At 38.3% G+C, this 25,974-nt stretch overlaps 1 protein-coding gene across 1 annotated transcript in view; it reads left to right on the forward strand.

Moving 5' to 3' along the window:
* The window catches only part of LOC150086838 (uncharacterized), a 120,212-nt gene that overhangs the window by 76,610 nt on the left and 17,628 nt on the right, over nucleotides 1-25,974 (forward strand). The window contains exons 7-8 of the mRNA XM_090372291.1: nucleotides 7,807-7,987; nucleotides 9,155-9,404. Of these exons, the coding sequence (XP_090228417.1) occupies nucleotides 7,807-7,987; nucleotides 9,155-9,404 (431 nt within the window). The remainder of the gene's footprint in view (nucleotides 1-7,806; nucleotides 7,988-9,154; nucleotides 9,405-25,974) is intronic.

A 25,974-nucleotide genomic window follows, 5' to 3' on the forward strand; every position in this document is an offset into this window, starting at 1 on the left:
ACATCGTGCGTAACAGACAGTTTACTTGAACTTTGTATCATGATTAATGCAACCAACGCAATTACATTTTCGAAGAGTTAATAATGGCAGATAAGAATGAAAAACCAACAACGTCTGGGTGCAGTGTGAAGACTACAAATGTAAGAAAAAGACTGAATTTGAAAATTAAATTAGACGTTTTGAAGCGAATCGATTCCGGTCAATGACAAGCGGATGTGTGCAATAATTTAGGACTGGCAGGTTTAAAGAATTAATTTTAGCAGCCAGAAAGACAGCTGTTCCACTGCAAGCGACTAGGACTAGGCCGGCTATTAGGATCAAAATAGAGACTGACTAATTTTATTGAAGATAATATCCAATGCAGAATTCAGTTAAGTTAAATATTATTAAAAAAAAAAAAAAAAAAAGATTAGTCTATATGATGATCTGAAGAAAGCTCACCTAAAAAAATGTGGAACCATTTAAAACTAGTAAGGGCTGGTTGAATAGATTTAAAATCCAGGGAGAATTTGCAAGTGCAGATCAAGGAGCCGAAACTTTAAAAAAAGAACTTGGTAAAATTATTGAAGAGGGGTATTATGCGTTATACTTCTCAACAAGTTTTTAACAAAGATGAAGCAGGACTTTTTTGGAAACAAATGCCTAAAATAGGGTTACCATGTACTCATAAAAAGAGGACAAAAAGTTCATCTTGGATTAAAAAAGAGGACAGAAAAGAGGACAAATATATTATGCAAATAATAAAATAAAGAAAATGTAAACCACATTTACTGATGTTTAGGATTAGTACATTCATATTTATTTTGAGAAATTATTTCTTTCAATAACCCTGGATTGCCTCTCAAATATGTGTAAAAATCAACACATGACATATGTTTGAAATTGTATTGCAAAAACGAAATACCTTTTACAGGATTGACATTTAACCTATTCCTTTCTTTCGTCCACTGACTTTGCATTAGAGAGAATACTCTCTCTACATTTGCATTGTGAGGAGGAATTGCAAAGAAAAACTGGGCAATTTTCAACAATTCTGAATGGAATTCAATATTTTTTGAATTACTAAAATATTTGACCCACTTTTCATGTATAAGCATGTTTTTAAAGTCTTTATTATTCATTTGACCCTCAAAATTTCTTCAAATTGTTAAATTGGTCAAAACACTTAACATCATCAATTGTTACCCCTTTGTCAATCAAGTAGGAAATAGAACATTCTACATCGTTCCGGATGGTACTGCATCCATTTTCATCCATATAAAACAGGAAATGGATTCCATATAGTGAAGCCACTTATCTAAATATTCCATGCAATTTCTATACAGATTTTTTGTATCACTAGAAAATTTTTCTCATTCAAGTACAAGTCCTTCATGTTTTTTGTATAGCATTTCCTTTACTCTTAATGGCATGAAGTTGTGATCCATCCATTTCGAGATAATTTCTTTCACTGAGACTAAGACATCTAGCACTTCTGCAGCTGAGTTACTTTCCCTTTCAATTCGTTGTATGTGTGTATGGAATACACTCCTAAGTGATTGCATGAACCAAAGATGAATCTCACTAAATCCAGTTTCAAAGAACCTCTTAATCACAATGGGAGGTTTTTCTTGGGACAGAAAATAAGCCTATAAAGCTGGAAACATATCTATGAGCCTTGTGATGCTTGGAAATAATGAAAGCCATCTCGTCTTGCTGTGAGAAAGGAGCTGTCTGTATTCAATCTCAACAAACTCACAGTATTCCTTAAGCTCTTCAGTCCGGACTGTATAATTATGAAAATACTGGTAAATTTTAAAAACAATGTTCTCTACATCAACTTCCCAAAGTTCTGCGGCATTCTAAAGACAATTGTTTAAAATATGTGCAGAGCAGCCCACTCCAAAGTCTTGTTATGCAACAATTTCTTTAATTTTGCAAAGACATTATTCCCTTCTTCATTTCGTCTCAGTCCTCCAAACATTGTATTGCAATTGTTCAAAGTGAATGCAATACATTTTTCACACAAACTATTTTTTTCAAGAGTTTCTTTAACATACGTAGAAATGGTTTCTGCAGTCTTGTTAGGCATCTTCTGTAATTCAATTAATTTTGTTTGTAACCCTCCTTCATTTATATCAAAATACTGAATTAATGGAAAGATTTTTCAGAACCATGATTACTTCCATCAGTTGAGACCCCACATTATGCAATTTTATTTAATTTTAAAGTTTTTACAGTAACATTAAGAGAATGATTTGCAAGTACAAAGTTTACAATGGCTTCTGTCTTGGTTCTAGCGCAGGAAAATCTTTTTGTTATCTCAGAATCAAAAAATACATTTTTTAACATGATAGTTGTGCAATCCATTGATTTGTAACTACTATGATGTTTAACAGTGTGAAAAGCAAAGATACCCTCTGCAGCAGCCAGATCATATTCTATTTTACAGACAGTTTTGACAAAAAAAACCTGTAACCTTTCCCGAAGAGGCCTCACCTTGAACTGCTTTCTCGTGCTTTTCAGTTTCAATGTGATGCTTCAAATCACCAATCCCTTTATTGGCTACTGAAACATATGTCCCCATTCTGCAAACTTTACATTCAGCTTCCCATTCCTCCCGGCCAGATACAAAACATGGAAATTTGTTTTTCATCTCTTCTGTAAACATGCACTTTGTTTTAGGCATTTTAGGGGAAGTATAGTCTTTATAATATTAATTTTTATAATTGAAATAATAATAAATATTTTTTATTGTAAGTAGTGAAGCATAAATTTTGTTAAGGTTAGGTTATGTTTTACCTTCACAACTAAACTAACATAATTGCAGAAAAGTACCTACAAGTATAAAGATGGATAATAAATATTTTTGTAATTAAAGTGAAAAAACAGTATTTTAAAAAAAGTTAAACTTTGGTATTAAATAAACTAATGTCTGCCTCTTGATTGGATCGTTGATAAGTATACCAAATTTAGTCGACAATACCCAACTTTTGATCAATTTGGTGTGCACACAGCTCAAATCCACGTTTTCATATGCTGCAATCAATTTCTAAAGAAAACAGTCCCTCTAACTGTCAATATTTATTTGACATGCTGGAATTGATGTAATTTAGATATCTTTTTCTAGCACACCATCTGATCTTCACACGTTATCTACTCTCTAAACCAAAATATTGTAATAATAAAAGAGGCCTACGTGCTCTGGATTCATAATGCGAAAAAATTTTTTTTATTTTGTTGCACAGAGCATTAAACTACAATACATAAATAAGCTTTCGGCTGGGTGGCAGCCTTCATCGGATTAAAATACTTGAATGGCAGTTGGAATAGAGATGAACTGCCAGGATGGTGCGTGAGGCGCGTGGTTAATTGTTTGTTGATGTTTGTGGCTGTGACGTATGGTGGTGACGTGGCCAGCGTTTGTCTATGGATAGAATTACTGACTCTGTGATGGGATTAACTTGACAACCACTGTTCCTGTTCAAGGAGGTATCCGAGCATTTTATATTTAACGATTCCAACCAGGTACGCCTTAGGTAATGGTGGGACCTGTCCACAACCACGACATCGCGGTGTGGGTCGATGTCGTGGTGGGTTGTCCAGACATGCTCGGCGATAGCTGAGTGTTCCACATCTGCCAAACGGATCGCCCTTTTATGTTCTGAGAGGCGTTTCTCAAGTCGACGTCCAGTCTCTCCAAAGTAGCAGCTCGTGCAGTCACAGCAAGAGATGCGATAGACCAAACTGCTCTGTAGAAGGGTGGGGACAGGTGCTTTTATGTTGGAAATGAGAGAACGCAGTTTCTTGCCTGGGAGTTGGATGCACTTTATCCCATGTGATTTTTGGATTCTACCGATCTGTTGTGACAGGTTGGGGTAGTATGGGATGAATGCCCTCGTGGATGACTCGTCACTGTTGGCATTGCTGTTTGTCGTCACGTTGTCGCGTGCTTGTAGATCACACCTTTTGGTGTCGCTATGTAGACGATGTGTTCGTAGTCATCCCTAGAGACTCAGGTCAGCGACTCCTAACCCACCTCAACTCACTATCGCCCTTCATAAAATTCACGATTGAGCTGGAGTCGAACAACTCTATACCATACCTAGATACACTTGTCCGGCGCGAAGACACATGCTTGAAGACGACAGTTTATCGTAAGCCTATGTGTGCTGGCCAATTTACCAACTTCCGGTCAGCACACGCACGGGGCCACCTCCTCTCCACTGCCCGAACCTTGCTAACTCGCGCCTGGACACACTCCAGCTCCGCAGATGAAAGACGCAAAGAGGTCACCAGAGTCAAAGTAGACCTTACGAGGTGTGGCTACCCTATCGACGTCCTTGACAGGTGTGATCTACAAGCACGCGACAACGTGACGACAAACAGCAATGCCAACAGTGTCGAGTCATCCACGAGGGCATTCATCCCATACTACCCCAACCTGTCACAACAGATCGGTAGAATCCAAAAATCACATGGGATAAAGTGCATCCAACTCCCAGGCAAGAAACTGCGTTCTCTCATTTCCAACATAAAAGCACCTGTCCCCACCCTTCTACAGAGCAGTTTGGTCTATCGCATCTCTTGCCGTGACTGCACGAGCTGCTACTTTGGAGAGACTGGACGTCGACTCGAGAAACGCCTCTCAGAACATAAAAAGGCGATCCGTTTGGCAGATGTGGAACACTCAGCTATCGCCGAGCATGTCTGGACAACCCACCACGACATCGACCCACACCTTGATGTCGTGGTTGTGAACAGGTCCCACCATTACCTAAGGCGTACCTGGTTGGAATCGTTAAATATAAAATGCTCGGATACCTCCTTGAACAGGAACAGTGGTTGTCAAGTTAATCCCATCACAGAGTCAGTAATTCTATCCATAGACAAACGCTGGCCACGTCACCACCATACGTCACAGCCACAAACATCAACAAACAATTAACCACGCACCTCACGCACCATCCTGGCAGTGCATCTCTATTCCAACTGCCATTCAAGTATTTTAATCCGATGAAGGCTGCCACCCAGCCGAAAGCTTATTTATGTATTGTAGTTTAATGCTCTGTGCAACAAAATAAAAAAAAAAATTTTCGCAAAATATTGTATTTCTAGACTATATAAAATTTATATGTGCGTAAATTCTGAAGCAGCCATGGGTTGGTAACAACCTGAATGCACTAAACTGAGCGTCGTCGGGGTCTTCCGCCTAATTGTCAACACGGAAATTTGAATTGAAGAATCGTCTCCTATTCCGAAAAAGATTCTGTATAACGTAACTCTATAGTTTTTGTCGAGCTTGCATAAAAAAATGGCGTATAATATAAAAATCCGGACATTTAGACAAATTTATAAAAATCCACCCGGACAAAAATTTTAGACAAAAAATCCGGACAAATCCGGTTAAAAGAGGATTTCATATTGAAAGAAGGAAAAAAACTTGCCAGGTTTCAAAGTGGTGAAGGATCGATTGACTTTATTGTTGGGTGGTAATGCTGCAGAGGATTTTAAATTAAAACCCCTTTTAGTTTCCCAGGAAGAGGGGAACAACAACCCAACCGAAAAGTACAACCCAAAATCGACACATTTTTCATGATTAAATTCATGATTTTAATTGGAATTTTAAGTTTAATTTTGATACGTAAGTGGTTCCACATAATTATGTATGTATGTAATGCAGAATATTTTATATGTACAAACATATGAATATTAAATATCTTGACTGACATTTGTGTATCTTTTCACTACCGTTTATTATTGATTAGGAAATATCCAATGGCACCAGCTGCAACTCACAAATACGTATGTTACCTTATGGGAATGCGGCGCTCACTTAGTGCGGATTCACTTAGCGCTTTGTTCTTCCGGAACAAATTATCAGGGTTAAGCGGGGGTCACCTGTACTGAACTTAGTTTCTGTATGAAATCATAGTAATAAATTCAAAATTATTAATTTGAATTTATTACTATTGGTTGATCTGCATAATGCCATGTTTCATCAGAAATGTTTTCATAACAAGTGTGGAATGGGCAGAGGCACTGTCTGCAACAAGAACCAGCTTCCTTTCTAATGAAATTGCAGCCTCACTTGGGAAATGCGCTTCAGTAGTTTTTGAAATACTGACTCTCTTCCCTTCGCATACAAATTCCTTGTGAATCACACCCTGTTTGTCAAAAAACATGATCAGCATCTTGATCCTGGACTTTTGTAAACAAAACTATTTTTTTGGCCTCAGTGATGATTTTGAAGTCACTGCATAATCTGATGCTTCACCTCTGGCTCATACTGAAACACCTAACACTCTCCCTCAGTAACAATAGAGACACCTCCGTAGCCAGGTGGGCAGGAGCAGCAGTGCGTAGCATACGCTTCTTGATTAGACCGGGGTTCGAGCCCGTGACCACCAAATACGGAGGATGCGGAAAGGTCAGGGAATGACCACCCCATATCACTGAGCAATATGGCCTTAGTTGCTAATGCTCCTAAAAACCAAATAACAACAACAGTAACAATAAAGTCAAGGAAATAAGGATTGTCCTGACAAGTCTGGATGAAGTCTTCATATGATGACACATTTCACATTTTGCAACTCTGTCCTCATTTTGAGAGGCTGATGGATACCCACTTTGGGCAGAGGCACTGTCTGCAACAAGAACCAGCTTCCTTTCTATTGAAATTGTAGCCTCACTTGGGAAATGCACTTCAGTAGTTTTTGAAATACTGACTCTCTTCCCTTCACATACAAATTCCATGGGAATCACACTGTCAAATCACATTGTCAAAAACATGAACAGCATCTTGATCTTGGACTTTTGTACGCTTAGCACGGATTCACTTAGCGCTCTGATTTTCCCGAACGAATTATCAGCATTAATCAGCTAAATAGTGTACCTAAATAATCATAAGTTGCAAGATGCTCTATCATCTCTGCAATTGAAAGAAATGTAAAAGTTATAACTAAGTTGTTACCCACCTTTGTTGTTCAGAGTTTTTTTATTCTATACCTACTGACCTAATTACTTTTTTATATTTTAATATATAAAACTGTCTTTAACAAGAAGCTGTGTGTTTTTTTTAAAATAAAAATGGTGCTTTGGTTATCTGATTATTTCACATTGAATATAAGAATTTTGTTTCTTCTTCATGGAATGTCTTGTTTTTTTTTGTCTATGTGCATTTTTCTTTTAATCGAAAAGCACCACTCTGTCTCTCCCAAGAAAACAGCATTTATTCACACAAATGTTTAAAGGTATGACATATACAGGTACATACAGAAGTTCACAGGTACTAAATATCCTTTGGATGAAATTGAGAAGGTAAGCTAATTGAAGAAAAGGAGATTTGGAAGACAAACAGTTAAAAATTGGAATATTTCATGTTTTTCATTGGGCTTATATTAAAAAAAAATTTTGTCACCTGATAAAGATGCCTTATTTTACGTTAGCACTGTTGCAGTAACTTTTGGGCTAGCCTGTGACAAGAGAAAAGTTGGTTTGGCATTCTTCTATATATATTATTTAAATGATATGTATCTTATTGCATGCTACCTAGGAGTTAATAAACTTTATTCTTTAAATTTTAACTCATTTTAGAAATTCTTTTCATCATTTATTTGTTGTTTGATTGTTGATGCAGTATGATTGACACTTTTTGAATGTGGCAAGAATGGTTCGGAAATCCCAGTTTGAAAATTTTTTAGTATTAAACAGAGCCGGGGATCATTATATAAGTCAATTAACCATCTTAACAAGAGCATTAATTGATTAATAGTTATACATTATCATTTATCTATATTATCACATAAAATACAAAATTTGTTTCAGAACGGCAGCGTGAAGAGCAAAAACAGCGTCGTTTACTAGACCAGGAACAGATACATTTATCTCGACTTCGAAGTGCAGATTGGATGAATGGCGATGGAGAAGATGCAGTATCAACTGTCCCTCAGTATTTTAATGAACCATACACTAGTTTCAGTGGGGCATATGATATACAGCAAGGAAGGTAAGTCATATTTTTGGATGCATCATCATTTGCAATAGACTCTATAGAGATGAAATTGGAAATAAGAGAGGAAATATGAGGAATCTCACCCCCCCCCCAAATAAAAATATCAGATAACTTGAACCTGTTAGATTTTGAGTTTGTTTTCCCTTCCCTGCCATTTTAAATTAACAAGGTTTCATTTGCCTCTGAGGCAATCCATTTGCCTAAAATATACCTCTGAGTCTCAGAGGATGTTGATGCCTTACCATTCTTGAATGTGAAGCAGGATTTTTTAAGGGCAATTTTTTAAATTGCACAAGCTTTCAAAAACATTTTGTGTATAAATATTCAAAGCCCTCACCCCTCCCAACCTGAGGCTGTAATAAAAATATTTATAGCCAAGGTTACTTATAAAATAGTAGAACTGCTGAGACACAACATAGAATATAATGCATGTGTTCAAACAAAATCAACTAGCCAGCATATTAAGCACTTGTGTATAAAGAACACAAGTTCCCAGTGTTCTAGCCAGTTTACACATTATGGATATAAACATAATAAGTACTCACAGCACAGAAAATAACTTAGTAAAAGTCACACATACGTAGGATGACTCTGGTGGTGGGAGAGGCTTGGTTAGAAATTACAATGAAGAGTCTGGATTTGAAAAGTTGTAGCTACATTACAAAAAACATTTTTGTAATGTGGATATTATAGATTGGAATTGCCTATGGGAGGTTTCTCCTTTTAACTATTATCATAGAGTCACAAGCACATTTTCAGTGTTTTGAATGTATGATGTATACAAATTGCAGGAAAATATTTAAAAATAGTATTAAAAAAGATGTTAAATTTAGAATACTGAATGTATTGTTGTTGTCTTCACAATATAAAGAGATATCAAAAGCATACAAAGTGAATGAGGACTGTTGAAAATATCAAACAATCAAATTTGAATGAATCCCATATAGATAACAATCACAGTTTCTTTCAAAGTAATAGTTTTCTTTGTTTACTAGTCTAGTACTTCCAAATCATGTTCTATAACTTCATTACATTAGTTCAGAAGATACGGTGTATACGTTTGCTTTCTAAACTTATATTAGTTAGTTTGAGATTTTCAAATTTATGAAATAGTATGATTTGATAATTTTTGCAAAATGATGATTGCTACTTTATTTTTAGAACCTATGCACGTGGCCAAGGCTTTGCTCTTGATCCAGAAGTGGTAGCCAGATCAGAAGAACGGCGACAAAAAGCACAAGAATATCAACGGGCAATCCAGAAGCAAATGGAAGAGAAACAGCAGAGGCTTCAAGATGAAAGAGAAAGGAAAGCTAGGGAAGAACAAGAAGAAGAAAAAAGGTTGGAGGAAGAACGAGCCCGCTTGCAAGCTCAGTATGAAGAGGAACAACAAAGACAAAAACAGAAAGAGGTAAACTTTATTAGCTACTTTTTCTTTCCCACAGTTACTGTACATATCTTGTTTTTTTTTTGGTTTTTTTTAATGAAAACCCCAAACACGAGAGATATTAGAACCTATAGTACTTAGTACCGTGCTTGGGTTGGAGATTGAGAAGATTAAAGAAGATATTTGTTGACATTAGACTTGAATTTCTGTAGACTAATTTTCAGGAAATATGTATGAAGGAAGACTGTTCCAGAAAACGGCAGTTGAATGAATAAACGAGGAAGATGAAAAGTTGGTTCTGTGAGTTTGAAGTTGGACAGTAAATAGATGTTGGCTGGTGGTGGCACGTGTTCAGACTGTTTTGAAAGAGAGAGCGGGAATTATAGAAGCCAGTTCAGAGGAACAGTGCCCATGGAAATATCTGTAGAAAAGGCATGCAGCAAAAACAGTACGTCTATGAGACAGCAAGTGGAGAGACTCTGTTAGAGAAGAGTCATTAATTAACCTAACTGCCCTCTTCTGAGTGGAATCCAAAAGCCTGAGAGAGGTTTTGGGGGCACCACCCCAGATGTGGGAACAATATTCCATGGTAGGGCGGATTTGCGATTTGTATAGAGTGGACGTTTTTTAGATGCAGAGGAAGCAATATTTTTTTTAGCATTAGCATTAGTAGAGGCATTTGATGCAAGAAAGCAAGCTTATGCAGCATCAGCCAAAAAAAAAAAAAAAAAAAACCACTTCCACTTCACCCCTCCGTTCGTTCAAAATACCTGTCCAGCTGAGCCTTAAACTTATTTAGGCTATCAACCTCCACCACAAGGGATGGAAGTCTGTTCCACCAACCAACCACCCGCTGGCTAAAGGCAAATTTCCGCACGTCTATCCTACATCTGTCTTTCCTCAATTTGAATTTATGCCCTCTTAGGTGATTATTCTGAGCTAGAGGAAGAATCCCATCAGCATTGAGCATGCTTAAACCATTCAAGGCTTTATACACCTCTATCAGATCACCTCGCTGGTGCCTAGTCTCCAGACACTGTAATTTGCAAAACTTAAGCCGTTCTTCGTAAGAGGGCGCCTCCGTAGCCAGGTGGGAAGGAGCAGCAGTGCGTAGCACACGCTTCTTGATTAGACCGGGGTTCGAGCCCGTCACCACCAAATACGGAGGATACGGAAAGGTCAGGGAATGACCACCGCATATCCCAGAGCAATATGGCCTTAGTTGCTAATGCTCCTAAAAACCAAATAACCAAATAACTCTTCGTAAGAGCACCCCTTTGTTCCATTCACTAATCTTGTTGCCCTTCTCTGTACTCGTTCCAGCAGCTCTACATCCTTCTTGAAATGAGGCCTCCAGACCTGTATACAGTACTCTAGGTGTGGCCTGACCATCGCCTTATACAATGGAATAATCACCTCCTTATCCCTGCTGGAAAAATTCCTGTATATCATTGACAATACTCCATGAGCTACTCTTGCAGCCCGTCTGCACTGCTCAGAGAACTTCATATCTGCCTGCACAACCACCCCCAAGTCCCTTTCATTCTCTACCACTGTCAGTGTTGTACCACAGAGTTGATACGTTGCTCTGGGGTTGCTGTTTCCCATGTGTAGTACTTTACATTTGTCAATGTTAAACTTCATTTGCCACCTCTCAGCCCATCTGCTCAACCTTTCCAGATCCTGTTGCAGCAGCATAGTGTCAGTAGTGTCCTTGACAACCCTGCCAACCTTTGTATCGTCTGCAAACTTGGACATTAATCCCGATATACCATCATCAATATCATTTATAAATACAGAAAACAATAATGGACCCAACACTGAGCCCTGAGGGACTCCACTAATAACATCAGTCCACGATGAGCAGTGTCCATTGATTACCACTCTCTGTCTTCTCCCCCTCAACCACCCCTTTATCCATAGCAGTAATTTGCCTCCAATGTCACACTGCTCCAATTTGTGTAGCAGTCTTCCATGTGCAACAGTATCAAAAGCCTTTCTAAGATCCAAGTATATAATATCAAAGTTATTCCCTGCATCCAGTTCTTTTGTGACTGCATCATAGTATCCAATCAAGTTGGTCAGGCAAGACTTCCCCTTAACAAAACCATGCTGTGTCTGAGCTATAACTGAAGTCTTGTCTAAATGATCTTGCAGTGCTTCTTTAACCAGTGCCTCCATTAATTTTCCTGGAACAGAAGTTAAGCTCACAGGTCTATAATTACTTGTGTCAGCCTTTGATCCTCCTTTGTGAATTGGGGTCACATTTGCACATTTCCAGTCTATGGGTACCTCCCCTGAGTCCAAGGATGCTCTCATAATTATGGCTAAGGGTTTGCTTACTTCCTTTGCTGCCTCCTTTAATATAACTGGATAGATCCCATCCACCCCGGGTGCCTTTCTTGTGTTTATCTTCAACAGTTTCTCCTCCACTTTACTCCCAGTTATTTCAAGATTCTGTAACTTACTGCTAGAGTTGAATACACCTCTGGCATTCCCCTCGCTGAATAACTCCTCATGTGTGAATGTCGATGCAAAATATTCATTTAGTTTGTTAGCTACCTGAGCAGGATCATCAACACTTGACCCATCAATATCAAGAGGACCAATCTGATTCATCCCTTTCCTTCTAGAGTTTACATAAGTAAAGAACTCTTTGCTGTTTTTCTTTGCATCCCTTGCCAAGGATTTCTCGTAATCTGCCTTCGCCTGCCTAACCTCCTTTGTAACTTGGTTGCATATCAACTTGTATCTATCATAGGCTTCTGTGTCATGTGTTAATTTGTAAGTATCCCATGCATTTTTCTTCTCTGCCATATGCCTCATTAGTTCATCTGACATCCATTTTGGCCTAAACCTTGAACAATATTTCTTAGTTGGTATGTAAAGCCTAGTAGCTTCCAAGATAAGTTCTTTGAATGCTTCCCATTTTGAATTTGCTGTTGGTAACATCATCAGTTGGTCCCACTGTATAGAATTTAAATACTGTCTCAGTCCATCGTAGTCGCCTTTACGGAAGCAATAACCCTTCCCTTTACCCCTAATGGTAGTTACCTCTTTGAGTAAATCCCACTTCAGCACACTGTGATCACTGCCACCTAGTGGTTCATTTATCTGCAGATTCTTAATGCATGAAGAATCACTGCTGATAATCAAATCAAGAGTATTGCTCCCTCTAGTTGCCTCCCGAACATGCTGATGTAGAAAACAATCATCCAATAAATCCACAAAAGCCCTGCTAGTGTGTGAGTATCCAGCCCCCAAATTCCAGTCAATATCTGGGAAATTAAAATCTCCCATTATAAGACACTCTGATTTACTGGCCCATTCTATTTCCCTGTACAGTTCCTTATTATACTCATCAGAGTCATTAGGCCTATAGCACACTCCTACTCTCAATTTAGATCTCCCAATGTTTATGTCACACCCAACTGACTCCACACTGCACTGTCCAGCGATGTCGACTGGCTTCACTTCCTTGGTTTTTATGTGTTTCTTAACTAATAGCATAACACCTCCCCCCTTCCTATCCTGTCTATCCTTTCTGTAGACGTTGTACTCCCCAAATTGCAGTTCCGCATCCCTTATATCTGTGTGACACCACGTCTCTGATATCCCAACAATATCTGCCTTCGATGTTTTGAGCAATACCTCAAATTCATCAAATTTATTTACTAAACTCCTAGCATTGGTGTACACGCAAGTATACCTGCACCTGTTTCTATTCTTAGCTACCCTAACACAACCCATGTGTTTACTTGTACCACAATGGCTCCCAGCAGTCTCTGAAATACCATGCACCTTGTTTTTCAGGCTTCTGCTCATTCTAATAGAAGCAGTGCAAGAATCTCTTTCACCTCTGCCAGTGGCTACTGTCAATCTATTGGTCTTTGTCTCCCCCCAAGCTAGCAGTTTTCTGACCCACCTAACACTGCCTCGATAGCATCAGCAAATATTCTTGCACCCTTTCTATTTAAGTGTATCCCATCCCTGTAGAAGCAATCTCTCCTGTTAACAAGTACAGTCCAGGCTAAAAAAAATTCTACCCCTTGAGCCTTGCACAATCTTTCCAGGGCCGAATTGATCGATAAGGCTCTCATCATATACTCCCTCCTATCGTGTCTGGGCAGAATTGCAGACACTTTCAAATTCAACCCTAATTCTCGGCTTTTGTTCAACAGTGACCTGTACTTGTTAAGTAATTCTGCCGGTCTCCTACTCTTAATATTATTAGTGCCAACGTGTACAACTATATCACCTTTTGTGCCCTTAAAAGATGATATTCGCTCTACAACGTCATCAACCTTTGCCCCTGGCAGACATACCCTGGTCCTGTTCCACCTATCTTTTTTACAAAGCATGTTCCCCGTTTCCCTGACAATAGAGTCACCAACAACTACTAGTTCCTTCGGGACCAGCGCATTCTGCCTTGGGGGTTGTCTCTGTGTCACGCGATGCGATGTGCAAGCTCTGGCGTTGATGTGGGCAGCTGAGAGCTTGATGGGCCCCTCAATTTAGTTTCTTCGAGGGCATCCACCCTGTCCTTCAAGCTCTCATATAGGCCCAAAAGAACGCCGAGTTGTTGCCTGATATCGATACACTCCTTGCATCGCGCACACACAAAGACATCCCCCTTGGCAGTATCATGTCCCATACCCGATTGCTCTGCAAACATCAAGCAAACAGTGCATTTTATAAGGCTGTGAGTCAGAGGACAACTGCCCCCCTCAGTTCTGCTCTGAGCCACAGCACTTCCATTAGCTTGAGCCTTTTGCTTTGCTGCTCTGGTCTGAGTCATGATTCTATTAATTAATTAATTAATTATGTTATGTTATTAATTATATTACGTTTGTAATCTAAGTCGTTATATGTATTTATTTAAACGTACAATTTAACTGCTAACGAAGTTCAACTAACGCTATCTAGTACGGTATATCTAGTACGGTATCACAATGGCGGGAAAGTTAATAACGGTAGCGGTAGTTACGAACACGTGGAACCCTTACCGATACTTTTACAAGGCCGAGTAAAGAATAAATACACCAAATTAATCAAAAAATCACAAAATAATGTTATACTACTAAATTTAAATCAAAAGTTTTAGAAAAACAATAATTTCAAATCAATAAATAAGAAAAATCCACTTAGCGGCTTGGAACACGACCGTCACTAGTAGCCTCGTCAGCAGACTCTGTAATGTGCTTGTGCCAAGAGAGATTAGAAGTCAGGGTAATCTCCAAAAGAGATATATCATTTTGCCTGGAAATCGGATTGTCACCAAAGATAAGCATAGGAGCAGAAGAATCCTTTTTGTGTGGTATAAAACAAGACTGAGTTTTAGAAGAATTGAAATCACCTAAGTTGTCTTTGCCCCACTGGAGAATTACCTGGAGATCAGCATTTATGGAATTGGTAGTGGATATTCAAGAAGTTGAAGCTGATTGAGCAGGGTAAGGTTTCTCAAAATGGAAAATGGAATGCAATGTGCTATCATCGGCAAAACTATGGATAGGATTTATAGTCAATGGAAGAAGGTCATTAATACGCAAGAGGAAAAGCGTGGGGGAAAGAACTGAACCTTGGGGGACACCAGAATTAGTGGAGAAGTTGGAAGATAGAGAGCCATCTACCATCACCCTCAGTGAGCGATCAGAGAGAAAACTGGATAACCAATTACTAAAAACAGTTGGAAAACCATAAGATGGAAGCTTGTTTAGAAGACCTTTATGCCACACATGATCGAAAGCCTTTGAGATGTCAAGGGCAACTGCTTGTGTTTCACCAAACTTTTCCATTGAATTTGTCCATAAATGGGTAACACAAGCCAGAATATCACCAGTGGATCGACACTGATGGAATCCATACTGGCTATTGTTGATCAGGCGGAAAGTTTCTAGTTAGTTTGAGTTGGCGGTTAATTAATTTCTCCATTACTTTAGAAAGAGTAGAAGTAATTGCAATGGGACGATAATTGGATGGGATGGATTTGTCACCCTCGAAGAAGAATAATCTTCAATGTTAAATTACTGTAAGTTTGTTGCAAATGTTTTTCAATGAGTGGTTGGCTAAGGATGCCACCTGGAAGTTTAAAACATTCACAGAACTGACATTAAGGTCACGTTTCAGTCAAGAATAAAGAATTTAGGCAATATATGGTGGTTCTACATACCAAATTTTCTTCTTGCATCTAGTTTTGATTCAATTCCTATGGTATGTTATGTTTTTTTTTTTTAATTTTTACCTCTACAAATAGACTAGTTTATTGTGTGCATTGAAAATCTTGAAGTTCACTCTGGTGGGATCATTAGTAACTCTGAGAATATCCTTCATGTGTAAAGTCAAAAAATATACAGGCACTAGACTAACACAATATGGCCCAAAGTGTTGCAACATAAACCAACAATTTATCATCATCGTCGTCGTGTATCATCATCCTGATATATATTATACCAGTGTTCATGAGCCAATCTTCCACAGAATGCCTCGAAAATGAAACTTTACTCCTGCCTAAAATTCATGCAGGTGGAACTGTTAGTAATCCTGAGTATATCCTACCATATGCAAGGTGTAGAAATACTGTAAATGTGTAATATATTGGAGACAACCAATATATCAGAATAATATACGGTCAGTCTTCGTATAGTCATCAGTTGTGTTCCTAGAAACCCTTGTGCAATATAAGTAACAGGCCCTATGGGAAAAAGAGTTAGGTGCCGACCACCCAAGATTGAACACACATTTGTAACCAAAACATTGCCAAACACAATAAATAATCATAATAAAATATTTACGTATTTTATTGTGACTATTACGTAATAAAATATTGCTAATGCTTTTGCTTCTATCGTAAGCAAACTTGTTCTTTGTTTGATCTTCTATCCAAACAGATTCTTTGTGTCTTGATCTAATGGATTTTGTTACGCTTTGAGTTGTTCCTACTATGAAAGTTGTTTTATTTTCTCTGCATTATTTCTAATTCTCGGCGTTGCCTCATTTAGGCTTGTAACATTAGCATTAGTAGAGGCATATGATGCAAGAAAGCAAGCTTATTCAGCATCAGCCAAAAAAAAAAAAAACACACACACACACACACCACTCCCATTTCACCCCTCCGTTCGTTCGAAATACCTGTCCAGTTGAGCTTTAAATTTGTTTAGGCTATCAACTTCAACAACAAGTGATGGAAGTCGGTTCCACCAACCAACCACCCGCTGGCCAAAGGGAAATTTCTGCACATCTATCCGACATCCGTCCTTCCTCAATTTGAATTTATGCCCTCTGAGGTGATTATTCTGAGCAAGATAAAGAATCCCATTGGCATTGAGCATGCTCAAACCATTCAAAGCCTTATACACCTCTATCAGATCACCTCGCCGGTGCCTAGTCTCCAGACTCTGTAATTTGCAAAACTTAAGCCTTTCTTCGTAAGAGCAACCCTTTGTTCCATTCACTAATCTTGTTGCCCTTCTCTGTACCCGTTCCAGCAGCTCTACATCCTTCTTGAAATGGGGCCTCCAGACCTGTATACAGTACTCAAGATGTGGCCTAACCATTGCCTTATACAAGGGAATAATCACCTCCTTATCCCTGCTAGAAAAATTCCTGTATATCATTGACAAGACACCATGAGCTACTCTTGCAGATCGTCTGCACTGCTCAGAGAACTTCATATCTGCCTGCACAATTACCCCCAGGTCCTTTTCATTCTCCACCACTGTCAGTGTAGTACTGCAGAGTTGATACTTTGCTCTGGGGTTACTGTTTCCCATATGTAGTACTTTACATTTGTCAATGTTAAACTTCATTTGCCACCTCTCAGCCCATCTGTTCAACCTTTCCAGATCCTGTTGCAGCAGCATAGTGTCAGTAGTGTCCTTAACAACCCTGCCAACCTTTGTATCATCTGCAAACTTGGACATTAAACTTGATATCCCATCATCAATATCATTCATAAACACTGAAAACAACAACGGACCCAACACTGAACCCTGAGGAACTCCACTAATAACATTAGTCCACGTTGAGCAGTGTCCATTGATTACCACTCTGTCTTCTGCCATTCAACCATCCCCTTATCCATAGCAGCAATTTGCCTCCAATGCCACACTGCTCCAATTTGTGCAGCAGTCTTCCATGGGCAACAGTATCAAAAGCCTTTCTAAGATCCAAATATATAATATCAAAGTTATTCCCTGCATCCAGTTCTTTTGTGACTACATCATAGTATCCAATCAAATTGGTCAGGCAAGACCTGCCCTTAACAAAACCATGCTGCGTCTGAGCTATAACTGAATTCTTGTCTAGATGATCCTGCAGTGCTTCTTTAACCAGTGCCTCCATTAATTTACCTGGAACAGAAGTTAAACTAACAGGTCTATAATTACTTGTGTCAGCCTTTGATCCTCCTTTGTGAATTGGGGTTACATTTGCACATCTCCAGTCTATGGGTACCTCCCCTGAGTCCAAAGAAGCTCTCATAATTATGGCTAGGGGTTTGCTTACTTCCTTTGCTGCCTCCTTTAATATAACTGGATAGATCCCATCCACCCCAGGTGCCTTTTTTATGTTTATCCTCAACAATCTCTCCTCCACTTTCCTCTCAGTTATTACAAAATCATCCAGCTCACTGCCAATGTTTACTTTACCTACATCATTCTCCTTCCTGAATAACTCATCATGCGTGAATGTAGATGCAAAATACTCGTTTAGATTGTTAGCCACCTGAGCAGGATCCTCAACTGTTGAACCATCAATATCCAGTGGACCAATCTGATTCATCCCTTTCCTTCTTGAGTTTAAATATGTAAAGAACTCTTTTCTGTTTTTCTTTGCATCCCTTGCCAAGGATTTTTCGTAGTCTGCCTTTGCCTGCCTAATCTCCTTTGTGACTTGGTTACAGACCAACTTATATCTATCATAGGCTTCCATGTCACCCATTAATTTGTATGTATCCCATGCATTTTTCTTCTCTGCCATATGTCTCATTAGTTCATCTGACAACCATTTAGGCCTAAACCTTGAACATATTTCTTAGTTGGTATGTAAAGCCTGGTAGCCTCCAAGATTAGTTCCTTGAATGCTTCCCATTTTGAGTTTGCTGTTGGTAACGTCATCAGTTGGTCCCACTGTATAGAATTTAAATACTGTCTCAGACCATCATAGTCGCCTTTACGAAAACAAAAACCCTTCCCTTTACCTCTGATGGTAGTTACCTCCTTGAGTAAATCCCACTTCAACACACTGTGATCACTGCCACCTAGTGGTTCATTTATCTGCAGATTCTTAATGCATGAAGAATCACTACTGATAATCAGATCAAGAGTATTGCTCCCTCTTGTTGCCTCACGAACATGCTGATGTAGAAAACAATCATCCAATAAATCCACAAAAGCCTTGCTAGTGTGCGAGTGACCAACCCACAAATTCCAGTCAATATCTGGGAAATTAAAATCCCCCATTATAAGACTCTCTGATTTACTGGCCCACTCTTTTTCTCTGTACAGTTTCTTATTATACTCATCAGAGTCATTAGGCCTATAGCACACTCCTACTCTCAATTTTGATTTCCCTATGCTTATGTCACACCAAACTGACTCGACACTGCCCTGTCCATCGATGTCGACTGGCTTCACTTCCTTGGACTTTGTGTTTCTTAACTAATAGCATAACCCCTCCTCCCCTCCCCTCCTGTCCTGTCTATCCTTTCTATACACATTGTATTCCCCAAATTCCAGTTCCGCATTCCTTATATCTGTGTGACACCACGTCTCTGATATCCCAACAATATCTGCCTTTGATGTTTTGAGCAATACCTCAAATTCATCAAATTTATTTACCAATTATAACACATGCAGTATCACATGGTCTTTCATTTCGCTCAAAGTATTTCACAATTTCATATTTTTTCTCTATCGACAGAGGCGGACTGGCCATAAGCCTTACTGGGGGAACCCTAGTTGGCTGGAGGCCAGACAATGGAGGCTGATGTGATTTTGGCAATAAACGCTAGTATGAGGCTGCTACAAATTTTCCTGGGTAAGAATTTTTGACCCAGTCTGCCTCTGTCTATCGATATTGCTTTTCTTTTTCTCTCTGAATCTGTAGCGTCTTCACCAGGACGCTTCCTTTTCACACCTTATAAGTATTTTACTCATTTTTAGGGAATAAAGCACAATTACAAAATGAGGAGGCATGCTTGATACACATAAACATAGCTGTGCGCGCGTGTAGCAACTGAATAAACAACACCGTAAAGGCAGAGACACACTATTAACACCTCACTAGCTCACATTTTACTAAAGCACGTTTCTCGGGGTTACTACCATAAAACAATAAAAACAACTTCCAGTTGTGTTTCTGCAAGTGGAATCTTATAAACTGGTAGTAAACTCGATCTAATTGCATTTGCAATAATACTGATAGCTGGAATTGTGTTGGTTTTTACGTTATTTTGGTGAAATGAGTTTCCCCCTTCACTGATATAAAAAACAAATACATTTTCAGAATCTTCTCTTCATTCCTTTCATGTTGCGTTCAGTTGGGGTGATTCTGCGTTTGACTGCCATTTCTTGTAAACACAAAGGAGAATCATGCACAAGTGAATTAGGTTTGTGTTATATATGATATCATTCCTCAATTTATAAATCGTGTATGATCGAATTCATGTAGTGTAAACACGTGTTATAAGAGGACTGATTGTATATATATATATATATATATGTATGTATGTATGTATGTATGTGTATATATATATATATATATATATATATATATATATATATATATTACTGGTTTGGCTGTTGTAGTAATAAGAATTTTTTTATTTTTATTTTTTTAGAATTTTTAGAATCTGTGGGTTCAGAAGGGTGAATATTTACGGTTTTAGTACAGTGAAACACTCGGGCACCTGCCTCAATGTAAAGAACCATGTGGTAATGTGGGTTAAATGCTACGTGGGCTTTCCTGACTTTCTACAAAATTTTTTTTACTGGGAAAACAAAAGTATGGCTATTGTGTGGAACAGTTATGAAAATATGGTGAATACATTGAATTCTTTCTTTCTATATAGGACCTGCACTCTGACCAGTGCTAAGCAGCTGTGGCCTAGAGTGGGGGGGGGGTAATAAAATAAAATACACTTTTAGAGAATAGCAAATTAACATTTTTAAAATAATAGCATTTTTTTTTTATATAATGCATAGCGAGTTAAGTAAAAATTAATGTAATAATATGAGATTAATGAATTACAACTAACAGTGTAGAAAAGTTAGGAGAATGAGGTTCCCATGGACTGGAGATGTGCAAATGAGTCCCCAATTCACAAAGGGAGATCAAAGGACGACACAAATAATTACTGCTGACCGGGCTAGCCGGGTGGGTAAAGCGCCTGCCTGGCAACCCAAAGGTTGCGGGTTCGATTCCCGCCTCGGGCTTGAATCAAAGTACTGCAAAAACCTTGGGAGGTGCATTATGGCCACAGAAGTCTATGCGCCAACAACTACCAAAAAAAATAAATAAATAAAATAAAATAATTACAGACCTCTTAGTTTAACTTCTATTCCAGGGTAAATAATGGAGTCACTTGTTAAAGAATCATTGCAGGATCATCTAGACAAGACGGTAGTTATAATTCAGACACAGCATGGGTTTGTTAAGGGGAAGTCTTGTCTGACAAATTTGATTGGATACTATGATGTGGTCACAAAGAAATTGGATGCAAAAAATAATTTTGGTATCATATACTTGGATTTTAGGAAATCTTTTGATACTGTTTCACACAGACTACTATGCAAATTAGAGCAGTATGGCATTAAGCGCAAGTTGCTGCTATGGATAAGGGGATGTTTGAGTGGGAGAAGACAGAGGGGTAATAAGTGGACACTGCTCTTCATAGACTAATATTATTAGTAGAGTCCCCCCCCCCAGGGTTCGGTATTGGGTCCCTTGTTGTTTTCTGTATTTATCAATGATATTGGTGAAGGTATATCAGGGTTAATGTTCAAGTTTGCAGATGGTATGAAGGTTGGCAGGGCTGTTAATGACAGTAATTACAGTGCACTACTGCAACAGGATCTAGAAAAATTGAGCAGATGGGCTGAGAAATGCCAACTGATGTTTAACATTGACAAATGTAAAGTACTGCATATGGGTAGCAGTAACCCCTGAATAACATACCAACTGTGTGGTACTACACTCAGGGTAGTTGAGAATGAAAAGAACCTGGGGGTAATTCTGCAGTCAGATATGAAGGTTTCTGCAAGTGCAGACAGGCTGCAAGAGTAGCTCATGATGTCTTGTCAATGATATACAGGAGTTTTGCTAGCAGGGATAAGGAGGTGTTGTCCCTTTGTATAAGGCAATGGTCTGGAGGCCTCATGTTAGGAAGGATGTAGAGCTGCTGTAACAAGTACAGAGAAGGGCAACGAGATTGGTGAATTAAACAAAGGGTTGCTGTTACCAAGAAAGGCTTAAGTTCTGCAAATTGCAGCTTCTGGAGACTAGGCACCTTTGAAGTGATTTGATTGAGGTGTATAAGGCCTTGAATGGTTTGAGCAAGCGCAATGCTTTTGGGGTTCTTCTGCTTGCTCAGATTACTCACCTGATGGGACATAAATTCAAATTGAGGAAGGACAATTGTAGAATAGATGTGCAGAAATTTGCCACTTCCATCTGTCATAGTGGAGTTCAACAACTTAAATAAGTTCAAGGTAGAACCAGACCAAAAAAAAAAAAAAAAAAAAAAAGCAGCATTTGAATGAATGGATGGGTGAAATGGGAATGTGTTTTGTTTTTATCTGATGTTATATAAGCATGCTTTTTTTGCATCAATGCCTCTACTAATGCTAATAAACCAAGGTACAGATTATCTTGTTAAGAAAGTCACATCATGACCGTGGTTCCTGGCAGCATAAAGTATTTTGATTAGTATTTATCTTCTAGTATTTTGATTACAGTTTAGTGCAAGTTTGGCAAATTTTTTTTTTTTCTCTAAATTATTTTATTTAAATTTGGTAACTTTTTCTATTTAAAATTTTGTATATCTAAACTGAAAGGCAGTAGCTTCAATACTTTGTAAATGGTGCATTGTAGTGACAGAAACTATTATTATAAACCACATTGAAATACTATAATGTACTTATGGTATCCAGATGGTCCATGTATAGGCATAAAAAGAGACTAAACTGTGTTGATTAACTACAGTTAATAATAATTAGCCATAGGTTAATAATAATTTAATCTAATAATAATTAGATTAAATTTACAAATTTAAATTGAAATTTGGAGGAATATCGTTTCTAACTAATTTTCGATATAGTTTTTTAAATGCTTTGTATTAGAAATACATGTAGCCCTCGTTTTGCACTGGTCCGATTTGTGCCATTCATAATAGTGCCGATCACTAACCACAATGCCATTTTTATTTATTTTTGCAATTTTTTTCCCCCAATTTTTTTAAAAATTGAAAGTTTAAAATCATCAGACAAAATTTATCTGCATCATGCTGTGCTATGTATTATCATGCACTGTTCATGTGATTTAGGACAATCTGAGCCAATCAGCAATTAGTACATCTGTATCAGAGATGAGAAAGATTCCCACCCTCAAAGTAGCCACTTGTGGATGTGGGTGGTAAAGGTCCATGTGGTGAAGCATTCAGTTGGTTGTTGTTTACGCTATTTACATGTGTTGGAAATTTATTACGCTAACATTTTTTGTTAATTGTGCTATTAATAAATTAAATAATAATAATAGTGATAGCTGTGTGCAATTTATGCCAGTTGTGTTATAAAGTTTTTAATTTAATAGAATAAAGAGATGCCATGTCTGGTAAAAGTAATTCAGTGAATCCTAGTGCAATATTTGGAGGATGGATCTGGTGAAAGCCACCCTAATGTGTGTAGTAGGGCTATGAATATGCCTCCATCAACTATTACTACAACTATGAAGAATGCTAATAAAATAAAACAATTGATGCAAAGTGGTAGGTAAAATTTTTGGTGCCTAACCCTGTGATTTACGATTGACTCCATTATATAAAGGGTTCTTTACATTTGTGCCTATTCCCCCAGGAACCTAAACCCGACATAAATAAAGGGCTACCTCTACCTACATATCTAATGCATTGTGCTGAAATAATATTCCTGTGGATTTTATGCAAAATATTATAATCCCACTGACAGAGGTGTGCAATTTAGAATTAAATGCATATTTTATCATATAGATTATTTACCACAACTTTTTTATTTGTATCTTCTTGTGTAATCTAAAGCTAGAAAGATTGATGTCGGTGTTGTCACTAGTTTTCTTTACTGTGAGTATCTTCAGGATAGATTTCTTTTTGCATTTTGTTTAAATTGCAGTTGAAAACAGCCAGGTCGTCAATGAATCGAAACATGGTTAATTTTATGTCATTTTGTTTTTGGAACTGTGATTCAAAGTAGTGTAAGAATTAGTTTGTGATAGTGGAAGCGGTTCTTGCATCCATTGGTATTCCTTTGATTTTTTTGTATCTCCTCCCGTGTCTATATAATTGTTAAAGATGCATCATTCACATATGGTGTGCCAAATTTTTTAATCGATCCCTGTAGCGTGATATTACTGGATAATTTGCCCTATCATTCTGCCGAACAGAAGAGACTTCCTACACCATCCTGGACCAAACAAAGTAATAATAACACTGGTGAAGAGATTGAAGCCATGACAGAGGGAGATACAAATATCTGGGTATGATACAGGCTCAACAGTTAGAACACAAGGAGATCAAGGTCCACCTGACTGAGAAATATTAGATACTGAGCAGCTTGCTAAAAACAAAACTGAATGGTGAGAACATGTCAAGGCCATGAACAACTATGCAGTTCCAGTACTAACATACTCCTTCGGTATCATAGATTGGACCAACTCAGAGCTGGTGTAGATTATGAGAACGACCAGGATAATGATGATCAGGAGCTGTCAACACCACCCAACGTGCCATCAAGTGACTGACCACAGCTTGGAAAGGAGGGAGGGGGTTTGTCAGATTTCATTGAACAACAGAAGGCAATTTAGAACCTGAGGATTACCTCCAGGAAAACAGAGAGCCAATCTACCAAGCCTTAAGGAAGACAGACAAACAGCACTCGACCTCAACAAGGATAGCCCATTCACAGAGACAGAAGAAACGAAGACAAGACGGAAAGACCACTTAGATAAGATGGCTTTCAACACATGGCTCACAAGTGGGATTCTCCTCCCCAAGGCTGAAGGATTTGTTCTCACTATCCAAAACCAGGTAATCAACACCGGGAACAACAGTGAATACATCACAGATCCTGGAGGAACAAATTACGTGTCAACAATGACACCTAGCCCCAGAAACAAAACATCAGAAACTAGTACAAAAATACCAGTTGATCAAAGAAAGTGTGCCATACAAGTACGAACCCCAGGCCATTCCAGAGACCCCTACTCACCAACTATACTGGGACTGTAGCATTATAATGGACAAGACAACCCCACACAACAGACCAGACATAACCCCCACTGACAAGAAGGAAAAGGCTTGCCTACCTGATTGACACAGTGGCGCAAAACACTAGGAATCTCCAGAAAACCTACAAGGAAAAGATCAGGAAATCAAAGAAATTTGGCACATGGAAGTAGTAGTGACCATCCTATCAACCACCGTCATTGTGCCAAAGAGCCTGCATTAGAAGCTGGCAGCATTAGGTCTCCCAGAGAACTCTTACATGGAACTCTACTCCATGTTCAACGAACATGGCGTTGAACATAATATGAACTGGACATAACCAACCTCCCCATGCACTTGATACAAGTACCTGTCGTGGTGGAAAAAATCCTATAAGGAGAAAGTAATAATAATTACTAGGGGGCTTTGCCCCCTGCTCACTGTGCTCACTTCTTTTGATAAAGTAAAATAAAATACAGAAGCTTTTGACATTGCATGTGTTTCTTCTTCTGTTATGAATACATAAATGCGTTACATATGGGAATCAAGCATGGTACCATGTGGTCATGTTAGATGAACATAGCGCATGACCATGCTTTAACAGAAGCTTGTTTTACCACAGTAAAACAAGGTTCTGTTACATATTTTATTATTTGTTACGTATTACCATGTAACCAGCATCTCTCTTCTCCCATTGACTGATTAGGCCTGATGTAGCCGAGTGGTCAGGAGCGAGAGCGCATAGCACGCGTTTCTTGAGTTGACCGGGGTTAAAGGCTGTGACTACCAAATACGATAAATATTTGTATTGACAATTTACTGTAAACTCTACTGACTTTGTTGTTGTGCGGGAGTGTAAACAGAAAATTAAAATTTTTTTTTTTTTTAATTTTAAATATCATTAGGAGGAAAATTATTTTAATGTATAGAAAGTTTATTATTATAGGCTGGTTGAATGCAAAGGAGAAGCTTTTAATCCTGATCTGGCAAAGGCAGAATGGTTATTAAAGGTAGATAAAATGAAATCCATGTTTATTGGTGTTGTATTGATGCAGTCTGTCATCAGCTGGATATACTGTCTTCCTCTTTGTTATTTTCAACGTAATCCAATCCAGATGATTTGGAATTAAATAAAAGGCTATG

This window comes from Mastigoproctus giganteus, chromosome 4, assembly GCF_048544385.1.
Source record: "Mastigoproctus giganteus isolate SK-2022 chromosome 4, ASM4854438v1, whole genome shotgun sequence".
NCBI lineage: Eukaryota > Metazoa > Arthropoda > Arachnida > Uropygi > Thelyphonidae > Mastigoproctus > Mastigoproctus giganteus.